We start from the raw sequence: 14858 nt of genomic DNA, 5'->3' as shown, positions 1-14858 counted from the left end.
CGGATATTTCAAGCTAAAATTAATGTTTAAATTAAATTAAAACCACATTTGAAACCGGAACTCGCTCAAGCGGTGTTGTTTTTATTTGCTGAAATTTTCGATGACATTTTGGCATAATTGTGGCACTTTCCTAGGTGTTTCACTGAATGTTGTCTTTGCAAGTAACCGAATTCACTTGGTAACCAATGCGATGGATTAGCTAATTTTTGTAAATGTATGTATATGAATATTACGATGGCTCGAAAAAACTGTCTAGATAATATACTCTCTACCCAAAAAATGATAACCAAAAAGTAACGAGATAATTTTTATTTTATTTTCGGGGGTTCTAGGTGCTCTATCAAAAACATTTTTTTTAATAGTGCATAGGGTTTAATTTTCCGATATTTGTGAATGGAAACTAAAAAAATAATTGTGCCTCCGTCTCAGAAATTTCACGCCGAATGTTATCTTTGCTTGTAAGCGAATTCGCTTGCAGACCAAGAAAGCAGATCAGACAAGTTTCGCTAATACTTTTTGTGACTCTGTCTGTCTAAAATCGACTCCCACTAATAAACAAAAAACAAGTTAAATACAAATCTATTATTTCCATTTTAAAATTTTTTGTGGAAATTTTGGGGGCCTTTAAGACCTATAAAAACTTGTTTACACAACGTTTTCTAATAAAGCATAAGGTATAACTCTTTGGGCATTTGTGAAGGGAACTTAAAAAGGGAATTAAATAATATCGAACTGTAAATATTATATTTAATACCAAATTTAGGGAAAAGTGTAATGGGGTTGGAGTTGAGAAATTTGCGACGATTGTCAATAAATATTTCGATGAAACTGTTTTTATCGCACCTTTATTTTGGTCACATGTAATCACATACCGCTGAAACTATGGAAAGTGGAAAAGTAAATGAGTTAAATGCATTTTGCCTAAATTATAAGTCCGTGGTGTGGACTATTATTAGCATAATCATTGAGTTATTTGGCATTTAAAATAACAATTCCACTCAAAATGGCTAAGAAGGAAGCGTTCCATCCTACGATGTGAAGAAGAATTAGATAGTGGAAATAATCTTTTTAAAAAACTAGGAGACTTACTACACTAGCAAAAACGCTGGACCAAAAAAAGCTGTCTTCGAGGATTGGAAGAAAAAATATCCGTGCTTCGATCAATTTATTGCAGCGTTCTTCCAATCTAAAGGGTGGTTAAATTTCAAGGGCCGATGTTGAATGTGAGCCACACCTAAACGTCAACGACACCGTTGCACTTCTTTCTTTGAGATTATTTGAAAGAAAAGGTGTACGTCGATAAGCCAGCAACAATTCAAGAGCTAAAGGATGAGATAGAACCTCAATTATGTCTCAACGTCAACTAAAATTTGGACCTTCGGATGGAGGTGTGCCGCCTAAGCCAAGGCGGCTATTTCGCCGATATTTTATTCCATACGTAATTGAGCCATATCAATATTATCACAATAAAGAGAAATGAGAGTAATTTCCTCAAAAAATTGTATTTTATTCAAAATCAACACCGGCCCTTGAATCTTAGCCACACTTTAGATAAGGAACTATTTGCATTTGGTAGTCTTTGGAGATGTGCCGCCGATATTGTCCGATATTTTGTTCCATACGTAATTGAATCACATCAACATTATCATAATAACATGACAATAATTTTTTAAAAAAATTGTATTTTATTCAAAATCAACACCGGCCTTTGAAACTTAACCACCCTTTATATGGGGGATCTTAAAGTATAAAACATATATGGGTATGCCAAAATATGTCCAGTGTCACACCTACTACGTCCTCAATGCCTCGCTAATTCCGCCTCGGTAGCCCATAATTCATCAAAAGTAAACAAATGCTAGATAAAAAATGGGTCTGAAATATTTTTTTTGGACCAGAACAAAATGCTTATGGCACAGTCTGAAAATGAAATTTAGGCGGGAATCTCTTAGTATGAAGAGCGTTTCGTAATATGCATCCCCAAGACAAACTTGTTTCTTCTCTGGCCGAGAAATTTGTCAATTTGAAACCTAAATTTGTAATTATAAAGGGTTTTTCAATTGGCGCGGGTCGATTTCGGCACCCTGTGGCAGCCATTTTGTCAAATCTTTTGTGTTCATTAACGCAAACGTTGCGCGCATTGCGCCCATTTTTGGTAGACGTGATGGCCCTCCAAAGTCGACTCTTCAACGTTTGGTTGCCAAATTTGAGACGACCGGGTCAGTAAACAATCAGCCAACACCCGTACGTTCAAGGAACGCAAGATCAGCCGAGAAAATTGCCGCGGTCCGTGAAAGTGTAGTTTGAAACGACGTTGGTGAGGCGGTCACCGTCAACAGCGTGCGCTACACAAAGATGATAACCAATTTCTTATGGCCCATATTGAACCATATGGACCTAGACGACATGTGGTTCCAGCAGGACGGCGCTACGTGCCACACAGCAAACGCCACAATTGACATTCTGCATGAACGATTTGAGGGTAAGGTTATCTCTCGCAGGGGTGATGTGAATTGGCCACCAAGGTCATGCGATTTGACCCCGCTATACTTTTTCCTGTGGAGTTTCTTGAAGTCTCAGGTCTATGCAAATAAACCACAATCGACCGATGCTCTAAAGGTGAACATAACACTGGCCATCGCTCAAATTCAGCCGGATCTATGCGGAAGAGTCATTGAAAATTGGACCACTCGGATCCGTTCCGCCGTAAGAAGCCGAGGCGGGCATTTGAATGATGTCAAATTCCACACTTAATGGCATATATGCGCCTTTCAAATAAAAAATAATTTTGTCAATAACTCACACACAGCTTGTTTTATTCCATTTCAACATCTACCCGCCCTTATTGAAAACCCCTTTACTTAGTTTAAGAATGCAAAGTGGATTTCTGAATTAATCAATTATAAAACCAAAAATAAGGGTTTCCCATTACTTATCCGAGGCTGTAAATTTGACAATTTGTTAGCACTTAGATTCGAATCAGTAGGTTGCTAGCCCGCCTATCCTAGCTTGGTGATAGTTAAACAAACTACCTACATCTCCAAGCAGATGTTGCCTGTTTTCCATACATAAATTTCCTTAAGAAAGTTTCATCGAAATGCCCACAGGCTGGTAATAGCTGGTGACTAGCCTCATCATTTTTAACAAGGTGTATGCTACAATGCAATAAATGAATTGAAAACTAAGATAAAATAAAATATTGAATAATAAAAAAACGATTTCTCATTGGCTAGTCTCCTAGAGAAAACAGCCCACAAAATCAACATGATTAAAATATCACACAAATACATATATATTTATTCGTATGTATATATGCGTGCATTTTATTAAATTTTTATTACCAGCTCAGCTACAGTTTGTTAATTTAATTCTCGAGCTTTTAACTTATGGCCTCACTATTTTTCAAGCAAATTCTTATTGTCGGCTACACACTTTTTATTGAAATTTCTTTGTACGTATATTTTAGCATGGTTTTTGTTCTCCACGGCTCCACGCTGGCACATGGCGCTACTCATGGTCATAGTCATGCACATGCACATGCCCACTCACATAGCCATGCATCGGCGACTCACAACGATTTGTTGCAATTGAATGGTTCCAATACTGGCGGCAATGAAATGAAGCACGCAAAAAAATGGTGAGTAATCAATAAATTAACCATTAAATTAAATACGCACATACATTTGTTTGTAGATAAGAATTTACGAGAATTGTTTTACTTTTTTGGAATTTGTATCAAATACTTTTAAAGCTGGTTTCACTGATAAGAAAAAGTGTTCACCGAATTGTAAACAATATCGTCGTTTAAAGTCCAAAACCGCGTACCGTGATTGACATTTGTTAAATAAACGAGGTTTACTTAACGGTAGCTAACTTAATAAAACTCACATGAAATGGGTTTGCTTTATAAAAGAAAGAACTAATTTGAAATAAGACAGTTTTTACGGTCTCCTGTAAAATTTGGGTAACCTCGATATGATAGCGGCCGCCGAAGCAGAATGGGTTGGTGCGTAACTACCATTCGGAGGTGCCCTGATAAAAAACGTTGTTTCTCAGAGCCATTTTGACTATATCTCTAAAAATGAACCTATATTTAGTGGACATAATTTAAACATTATACGGAATTCATTTAGTGCTTATTATGAAAGTGGTCTAAGTCAAAAATTTGATGAAATTACATATAATATAATTTATATTTACGGAATGGAAAAATCCAAGCATGAAATAACGAGGAAGAGAAATTACATCTTAGAGAAAGTCCTGATGTGCATTTATAAAATGCCGAAAGAGCTAGGAACTGTTTTGCAGAGGACCACAAAAATCCCAAAGAAAAGTCCAGAGAATACTATGGATCCTCGTTTGATTTACAAAAAGCACTTCTGTACCCTATCTTTCTGATTCGTTAGCCTACGAGTATTATAAGCGAAATATGTACGTTTATGGGCTTCCATAATTTCCATAATGACAATGTCAAGATGTATGTATGGAATGAAACTACAACAACAAGACATTTTAGGGCATATGGAGGATATTATAACTACTCAAAAACACGTAATAGCTTACAGTCATGTGTGTTCAGGCCAAAATCGTAACATTAAAGTAGCATTAACATGGATGAAAATTACTCAGTCAAATAATAATAATTTTGAAATGGAAGACCACACATTTTTGGTATCGTGTCATTCCTTTTCTGATTTCGGTTTCATAGAAGTGAAAATAAAAAAAGAAACTTACTTATACTCGTATAACCCTGAGTAATGCTGAGTAATGAATTAATAGAAAAGTGTAGCAGAAGAATCAATAACAAAAAGAGTAAAAGATACCGCGGGCGAATCTCTCTGTTGGCTGAAAGTTCAATGGTTGCGTTGCTTACAAAATAAGCCCTATAAAATGTCCTACAAAATTCTTTAGATGATTCTAAATTCCACGTTTTGGATATTTCACCTAAAACAGGAATACCAAAAATATACGAAAATATTAAATTACTTCCATTATACACCGTCCCTTAACCAGTAACGGACGGAAAAAATAAAGATATTATGTGTTTATTCCATACATCCATGAACATTTTAAGAATCTTAAAAACTAGAAAAAAGGGAAGAAACGGATTACTTTTTAAAAATAATCAATAAATGTTCATTAATTGTTTCGTTAAAGTTATTGTTTCAAATAAAACTCATAGTTCTCGATTGCACTAAGTCATTAATAGGGCATTCAATTAATTTTGAAAATAGTATAAGCCAATTAGAGCTTTAAAAATAACATTTTTGTAAGAAATTCATACAAAATTTCATAATCCATTAGTCAGGACTAAAAAATTATAGTAAATTAAAATGGGTCGAACGAAAAATACCACATTTAGGGTGCTCCAATCGAGTCCAAATGTATGACCGACCCCCACTAACTTTCGACGGCCGATCCACCCATGCCAGTGGCACACCCCCTGGAACTCCCCTGGGGGGTTCCCCATACAATCATTTCAAAATATCACCATTTTTGGCCTTTACTTGAGAAAAGAAACTAAAAAGTTCGACCCAAATTGGGGAACATCAGAATTCGTTTTAGAGGTATGATTCCTTCGGCAAAGTTTCTTATTTTGATCCCTAGAATATGATTTTCACAGAGCAATTGGCGATTTTTTTGCCACCCCACAAAAGACACTAAAAGTTCGACCCAAATTGGGGGGCATCAGAATTCGTTTTAGAGGTATGGTCCCCTCGGCTAAGTTTCTTATTTTGATCCCTAGAATACGATTTTCACAGAGCAATGAGAGATTTTTAAATCGACCCGCCCTACTGTGCATGTAAACTTTACAGACAACCTAATCCAATACCTTCTACTTCTTCTTAATTGGCGGGATGACCGCTTACAGGAGTTGCGCCGAGTTTAACAAAGTGCGCCAGTCGTTTCTTTCTCGTACTAAAATATTTTCTTGTTTTCTCGTGCGTCATTTGAACACAACAAGTGAGCCAAGCCCTTCTCCACCTTTTTTTCCAACGCAGAGGAGGCCTTCTTCTTCCTCTGCTTCCACCAGCTTGCACCGCATCGAATACTTTCAGAGTCGGAGCGTTTGTATTCATTCGCACGACATGAGCCGTAGCCACTGGATCTTTATTGCCTACACTAAGTCTAAAGAGTTGCGTGGTTCTTTTCACAAATCCGAATGGCAAGTTTTAAAATTAAAATTAAATGGTTATAATACCTGTACATTAGGGTGGGTCGATTTAAAAATCGCTCATTGCTCTGTGAAAATCGTATTCTAGGGATCAGAAATCAAATAAGAAACTTTGCCGAAGGAACCATACCTCTAAAACGAATTCTGATGTCCCCCAATTTGGGTCGAACGAAAAATCCCACTTTGACCCATTTAGAGTGGTCCAATCGATCCACCCATGCCAGTGGCACACCACCTGGAACTCCCCTGTGGGGTTCCCCATACAATCATTTCAAAATATTACCATTTTTGGCCTTTACATGAGAAAAGAAACTAAAAAGTTCGACCCAAATTGGGGGGCATCAGAATTCGTTTTAGAGGTATGGTTCCTTCGGCAAAGTTTCTCATTTTGATCCCTAGAATACGATTTTCACAGAGCAATGAGCGATTTTTAAATCGACCCGCCCTAATATACATACTATTATTTTGTGTTATATTTTTACATGCCTCTAGAAAGTTGCCTCAAATTGCCAAATGCCAAAAATTATGCACGTAAATGCATGAACACTTTTGGATGTTTCTAGTGTTTAGAGTGATTTCAAATCGTTTTCATGGTCTTTTATGGAAACTACAATATTTAGTGTTTATATGTATATAGTGTATTTGGTTACGTCAAAAGGCGCTCACTGACGAGCTTGCATTGGGGGTAGTAAATTGTTTCGGTATTTATTATTTGTTATTTAAATTATTATTTTTATTATTTTTCTTTAGTACTGCTGTTAAACTTAAAACTTTAATATACAAATAAAGTATATTAACAGCTACTTAAAATTTCGTTTATTTTGATAAAAAATTTATTAGGCTACGGGCATCGGCAAGAATTACTCTAAGAATGTAATATTTTGTGATTTTTAATAACTCTTATAGAGACAGCATTTCATTAATATGTCTTTAAAAAATGTATAGAGAAAAGATGTATACTATTTCTCCACTTTAATCTACAGACAGTTTCGTTTCGACTACTGACGTCATGCTTCTAAGTGAACTTTTCTCTCAAACCAATTTAAGATTCTTTTGCCCAAATTGATGATTTATTCATGAACATTATAGCGCACAATAGGTGAGTTTAAGTCGCGGTGAGTGTCAGCGTTTGGTATATGCCATTGTGCATTTGTTATTGTCCTAAGTATCTTCGACTGGACACGCGACTTAATTATCGTCACAGTTGACAAAGCAATACAAACTGCGAGCAGAAGGTAAATAAGCACACTTGTGACGTACACAAATCCGATGATGAGGGAACTTCCTGCTGAAGAAAAATTCAATAAAAAGAGACTTAAACGAAAAACACCAACTGAGCTTTTGTAATGTAAGAATAAGAAATAGATTTATGTACTTATCTAAATTATCATAGTAATTATTTCAAAAATGAATTATATATATTACATATTCCTAAATGGTCCTGAAGAGCAATGGCCTTACAGTATCACTTTACTTTCCAAATATCTGTAAAAAAAATTACTTATTGTCATATAGACAAACTGTCACAGCTGCTTCGTAAGACTCGCGTAACTTTGGCTTACTTACGCTCTGGATATTGTAGTAGGTTAAACGCTTCAGAATCAACCCTGACATATGTACCTACTCAAAATATAGCCGGCACGTAAAGGTACCCCGCACAATACTAATCACCTATTTTTAATGCAGCCCTCGTCAAAATAGCAGACCCAGAGTCTGTCGATAGGTGATCAAATCAAATGAGCGGTAACAAGGGTGCCCACATAGCTATATACTCGGACAGTGAAGCCGCAGTAAAAGCACTTGCTTCATATTTTGTGGAAACGAAACTAGAGTACGAATACCTTAACAACCTATACCAACTTAAATAACAAATAAAACTGTGCTTTGCCGAGTTCCGGGTGTTGACGACTCCGAAAACTGCCGATGAAACAACAATGAGCTGCATGAGCTTCACAGTAGCATCCCCTGTTAACTTTATAATTATAAATTTCTCAAGGGTTTGAAGTACGTGCACTTTTTTCAAAAGCTTAAGATCAATTGAAGGATTGATGTTCAACTTGGAAATATAATATTTAAAAAAACTCCAAATCAATACGAGAATAATGTTAGGTACCTGCTTGAGAATATTAAATTTCTTAAATATTGAAGGAACTTTGCTTATGTCTAAAATATCTTCTATACTATAAAGGTGAATGTCTGTACGTTGTCCGCGCATCACTACGAAACGACAACACCAAATGACAACCAAAATTTTTATACATTCATATTTTCACTCCCTTCCCACAGCCCCCAGGCCGCGCCACCACTCTCATTCGTCACTAATCATCGAGTATTTGCTTACATTTAATCTAAAAAATCTTAGTTTTTCTTTTTTCCCACTATTTATAGCACATTCTATACCTTTCCAACTTCAAATTGGGACTAAACACATTCAAATTGGGACTAAACAACTTCAAATTGGGACTAAACAACTTCAAATTGGGAATAAACACATTCAAATTGGGACTAAACAATTTCAAATTGGGAATAAACACATTCAAATTGGGAATAAACAATTTGAATGTCTTTTAAACTTTAGTCATAAGGATTGTAATTAAATAAATAAAGAATGCTGTGCATAAAACCGATATTTTTATTGAATTTTGTTTTTCTTATTTTATTAATATTTTATTAATTAATATGACACCGTGAAATGGCTTACATTAAAAAAATTAAATGTAACTACTTGTGCCAAATATGTCGCCCATGTCCAAAGATTTATACCAGATGCGTTAAATATGAATGACATGTCTTTTTAATCATATGTAATAATTATTTGTATTAATCAATTTAATTTGTTGTGTTATTATATATACATATATACCTTTTCAATTATTAGTTGTGTTATTTGTTATGATGATTTATAATGTTTAGTATGTTACAATAAATAACTTCAAATTTGCATCAATTTAAAAATGCTTAATTTCTACTTAAAATGCTAAATTCCAACTTAAAATTCTTATTACTAAAGTTGAAATTGTTTATTCCCAATTTGAAATTGTTTAGTCCCAATTTGAATGTGTTTAGTCCCAATTTGAATGGGTTTATTCCCAATTTGAAATTGTTTAGTCCCAATTTGAATGTGTTTATTCCCAATTTGAAGTTGTTTAGTCCCAATTTGAATGTGTTTAGTCCCAATTTGAAGTTGAAAAGGTATAGACTTCATAATCCGCATAAGCTGTTCAACTATGACCCAAATGCAAAGTTCAAAAACGGTTTGAGATAGAAAATTAATAAAAATAATTTTGCTTGATATTTTTCTGATTGGTTGTTTTGATTTTATTCAACGAGGCATAGCAACGGATGCCGGGTATTGTAATATTATGGTTATTACAATAATAAAAAATTATTTTCTATGAAATTATTGTTTGTAATTATTTTATATACATATCCTAAATCCCTCAAAACTACTCCTACGCGAGCAGGGCCACGGGTTAAAGATAGTTTTAAAATATATTGGGTTGGGGAAAAACTAATGTCGTATTTTGTCAATTGAGCGCGACATTTAAACATATCTTGCGTTGTACTTATTGCATCGGGTCACACTAAACGGCGATTTGAAGACAACAATCTGTACTATGAGTGTCTCTTTGACAAAGTTGTGATCGTACGTTTCAGTCTTAAGTTATAACGCGTCAAAGATGGAGTCCACCAAGCAAGAAATTCGTCATATTTTACGTTTTTACTACCTTAGAGGTAAAAATGCAACGAAGGCGGCGGCAAAAATTTGTGAAGTTTATGTAACGATTCGCACAGCACAGCGTTAGCTCGATCGATTTCGTTCTGGTCTAGTAGATGTCGAAGATGCACCCCGTACTGGTAGGCTGATAAAATCGTTGAAATTATCCAAAGAGACCAGCATGTAAGCATTCGCTCGATTAGTCAGGAACTAAGTGCAGACCACAAAACCGTTTGGAACCATTTGCAGAAGATTGGATTCCAAACAAAGCTGGTTGTTTGGGTGCCACACGTGTTGACCAAGAAAACCTTTTGGACCGAATCAACGCTTGCGATTCTCTGCTAAAACGGAACGAACTTGCCCCATTTTTGAAGCGGATGGTGACTGGCGATGAAAAGTGGATCACGTACGACAACGCCAAGCGAAAAAGATCGTGGTCGAGAAGCGGCGAGCCGGCCCAAGCCATCGTCAAGCCCGGATTGACCGCCAGGAAAGTTTTGCTGTGAGTTTGGTGGGATTTGAAGGGAATTATCCACTATGAGCTGCTCAACTATGGCCAGACCCTTAATTCGGTCCTCTACTGTGAGCAACTTGATCGTTTGAAGCAGGCAATTGACCAGAAGCGGCCAGAATTGGTCAATAGGAATGATATTGTGTTCCACCAGGACAACGCTCGTCCTCACACATCTTTGATGACTCGCCAGAAGCTACGGGAGCTCGGATGGGATGTCCTATCGCACCCACCATATAGTCCGGACCTGGCACCAAGTGACTGTCATCTCTTCCGGTTCATGCAAAACGCCCTTGCTGATACCAAGTTGGCCTGAAAAGAGGCTTGCGAAAACTGGTTGTCTGAGTTTTTTGCAAATAAGGAGGGGGCGTTTTATAAAGGGGGGATAATGAAGTTGCCTTCTAAATGGCAACAAGTTTTCGAACAAAACGGGGCATACTTGAGTTGAATCGGATAATTCTAAGTATGTTTAATAAAGCGTCAAATTTCGATCACAAATACGGCATTTCTTTTCCCCAACCCAATATAAGAGAATAATACCAGATATCGCAGAATCCAACGATATATTATTGTTTGAAGTTCCCTAAGTAGTTTTTTCACATTCTTCCCTCTTGCAAGCTCATCAGAATTTAAAATTTTTGTAAAGCGCAGATTTTTGTATTAATATTTTTTTATTTACACATTACTTTTTTGATGAATTCACATGAATACTTATCACGCATTTGTGTACGTGCGCGTTCATGTAAATGAAGTTAATTCATGCGGATTCGCGTGCATAATTCATATTGACTTGTGCATATTTTCGTTTGCAAAAGTGCTTAAAATTGATTTCGTCATAATTTTTTATGCATTTAAGGCAATGCATTTCAATTCTCTGTCCTTTTTCCACGCTGCTGCAATGGTGAACAATTTTTTCGCGCATTCATAAATGAAAAATTTTATTTTTAATTTTTTCTGGCAACTCATTTTTTTCATTTGACATATTGACGCGCTACGGTTATGTCAATAAGCAACATATTTCAATTTGCCTCCAGCGATTTACCAACTTAATACGAATGGGTAGATTTTTTTATTTGCTCCAGCGGATTTTTTCGGATTTTAATTATAGTTTCAATTATTTTGTACATGGGTTTCATAGTTTTTCAATTTTCAATTCGTTTATGTACGGCTACTTCCTTTACATCTTTTCATAATTTTTTATCTTTTTTAACAGTTTTTTTTATTATTTTATATTCTCTTATTTTCCCACCCACAGTGATACAGCGGAAAACTTAAATTTACGCGCTGCTATGATACACGTCATTGGAGATCTGATACAGAGTATTGGCGTTTTTCTCGCATCAATATTAATACAATTTTATGTGAGTAAATTCTGCGTAATAATTAATCAGTCTTAGCCAAATAAATGTTTTTTTAATACTCGTACTTTCAACTTTTCCCAATATTATTTCAATCTTCCTTCTTCTTCCCACAGCCCAATGCGAAATTCGCAGATCCTCTTTGTACGGTTTTGTTCTCTTTTATCGTATTCATGACCACTGTACGTTTATTCCGCGAATCAATGGGAATTCTATTGAATGCCGTGCCACCGTCAATATCATTGGGCAAGTTGGAGATGGATTTAATCAACATTGATGGTGTAAAGTGAGTGGATTCATGGCATTAATTAGTTGCGAGTTGCATACGAGTACACACACATGAATTAGTATTTATACTCTTTCTTGTTCTTTTTGTTCTCCTTACTTATTCAGAAATGTACATCACTTAAACGTGTGGAGTCACACGAACAATCACTACGTCATGATGGTGCACCTGGTTATTGGTATGTATTAAGAATTGACGGCAATCAGATCAGATTAATGTATTGAGCTATAATAAACCGATTTTTCCCAAAAACGTGTAAAAAGATGGAAAAATGGGGCCTGCCCCCATAAAATGAAATCAGACGTAAATTTTAAAACGGCCTATCCTCTATTGTTTTGGTGGTTGGGTTTCCAAGAGTGCTATTCCCTATAGCCACTTTGTTGGGTTTAGAAAGTAAATAAGAGACCGGAATTCTCCATAAATTCGGACAATTCCAAGGAAAATGAACATTATTTTCCTTCTCCCCCACTTCCCTACAACTGCGACTTATATTATTGTATGATATGTTTAACCAGATCGCGTGCTCGTCTACTTTCCAATGCCCTTTGAGAATCGTGGTTTGCCTTGAGATATTAAATCGGCCGCACCAGAGCAGGCTTTAATGCAATATAGTCAGGCCATGCTTTTCTGGACATTGCACACGCTGGCAGTTTCGTCCATCATCTATTTGTAACGCTGGTATAATAAGACTCTAGTACCCCTTTTACCGGCTGAAGGGAACATCTACTGGTTATCCAATCGAACTTACCGTTACCTTCTGTATAGTTTAATTAGCGATTTAGTTGTAGTTAAAAACTATCAATCGTTCAAGTTTTAAACGTTAGATATCTCCTTCCCCCATAATAATCCCACTAGATGCTTAACTCAACTTCTGCTTCAATTCATGATGCACGTCTTAAGGTATTTTTCATCAAAACCGAAGATCATATAGTTTCAAGGTACGCTGCACTAGACAGGGCTAGCTCACTGGGGCGGCAGTCATTGGTCGGGAAAAACCCGAACCATTCTGGTAACGTTGAAATGCCTGCCATGGGAAGGGCGGTCCTCTCCTTCTGGACCCAACCTGTCGAAACAGCAGGTTTCCTGGGTGTACCGTTAGATGAGATAGACGAAGACGACCAGTAACTACATTGCAGGATTTAGTAAGCTGATACAACAACATCATATAGTTTTATGCTGCATAATGGAGTCAGAACATTACCATTTCCTATCGAGACTTTAAGAAAAGATTCTCACTCCATCTTTCATGTTCACAGAGAGATTCAAATCCCAAATCCAAGCGAATGGCAGACTTGGCTGCACCAGCCACAATACCTTAGAGCCGCTTGATCTGAGTGTACGGATTCCTCAAAAAATCTATCCTCTAAATATCTTTTTGCAAGTAGCTTGAAAGCCTAAATAGCAACCGAATGTCATTATATGCACTCCTGCTTTACTTTCCCATAACCATTAGGAACTCATTAGAAGTTGCTACACGCATTAATTTTTTATAATCATTTGAAATCGATTTCAACAAACATATTTGCCATTTTGATTATTTGATTATTTGTTATTAAATTATTATTTTGTCTATTCACAGATTTTCTATCGGACAGCAATACTATACTGAAACGAGTCACACAAGTAGCCTGTGGCCCCAAATACAACATCCAACATTGCACCGTACAAATTGAGCGTTTGACTTCATAAGATACATTTTATGCACTAATTAATACAAACACACTATGTATGTATGTTCGTGTGTATGTTTGTGTGAATCATTCTAGCAAATGAAATTAAAACTTTTAATAAAATCATTAAGTTTATGATTTTGCCGTCAAAGACTGAACCAACGACCGTACGTACGGCCGGCCATTGGATGACTTGCCAAGCCAATAAATGTGATGACTAAAGTGTGAAATGTAATGTTACCAAGTGCGGAGTGCATAGACAGTGTCAAAGATGTATATGTAGATATAAGCTGCAGAGAAAGTATGTATATAAAGGTATAGTAGAGGTGGAGGACGTTTGTGTATGGCTGCTTGCAATTCTACTCACTTCTACGCAGTTCAACTCAGCTCTATTACGGACAATTGACAATGCCATTAAATGCTGTTCGCTAATTGATCGTAAAATTTATTACCTCGACGACAAGGCGCATAGTATGCGAGTGCGTGCTTGTATGGAGAACGGACGTAGCTATAGTTGTATGTACATACATATAAACGTAGTTATGAAATAATTTTAAGCTCATGTGCTTCATAAAGCACACAATATCGATTAAATACATACATACACAGCTGATTATGTATATATATAAAATCAAATGCACTCACGTCTATTGCCATTATTTATTATTACCAGCAAATGTTGATGAAATATTAAAAAAATATATATGTATATAGTTCTACACTAAAAAAACACAAAATACAAATCAGAAAATTCTCCCAAAGGCGTGAAAATAAAGCTTACCTTTTTAGTTGCAATCTATTGAAAATAATGACTTTGTCTGTTTGTTTTAACGCCCAAAATATGAAAATGAGAATTCATCAATACACCCACTTGAGTATATATAAGTAGAAAAAATCCAATAAATTTAAAAAAATATATTAGCAAAAACATTAGCACTGTGTGACAGTGAAAATATTCCTTCCTTGAGATATGCATCAAACTGTGGTTAAGTAGAAAAAAATTGCATATCATAAATTCGAAATAACTCATAAAATCTGGGCTAGGGGGAATTTTTAACAAGTTGAGACACATACACCACACAACAAAATTATAAGACCAATTAAATTTCTTATATTTTTTTTGTCAATTTTTGTTCTCAA

The 14858-nt window shown here is 35.8% G+C and overlaps 1 protein-coding gene across 7 annotated transcripts in view; it reads left to right on the top strand.

Moving 5' to 3' along the window:
• The window catches only part of LOC129244736 (proton-coupled zinc antiporter SLC30A2), a 36040-nt gene extending 21513 nt beyond the window's left edge, over positions 1-14527 (top strand). For all 7 annotated transcript variants that reach the window (XM_054882544.1, XM_054882543.1, XM_054882541.1 and 4 more), the window contains exons 6-10: positions 3467-3637; positions 11660-11765; positions 11879-12048; positions 12156-12226; positions 13628-14527. In XM_054882544.1, the coding sequence (XP_054738519.1) occupies positions 3467-3637; positions 11660-11765; positions 11879-12048; positions 12156-12226; positions 13628-13737 (628 nt within the window). In that variant the 3' untranslated portion in view covers positions 13738-14527. The remainder of the gene's footprint in view (positions 1-3466; positions 3638-11659; positions 11766-11878; positions 12049-12155; positions 12227-13627) is intronic.
• The last annotated feature ends 331 nt before the right edge of the window (positions 14528-14858 follow it).

This window comes from Anastrepha obliqua, chromosome 4, assembly GCF_027943255.1.
Source record: "Anastrepha obliqua isolate idAnaObli1 chromosome 4, idAnaObli1_1.0, whole genome shotgun sequence".
Lineage (NCBI taxonomy): Eukaryota > Metazoa > Arthropoda > Insecta > Diptera > Tephritidae > Anastrepha > Anastrepha obliqua.
Note: the sequence above shows the minus strand (reverse complement) of the source record. Positions and strands in the feature narration are given on the sequence as shown.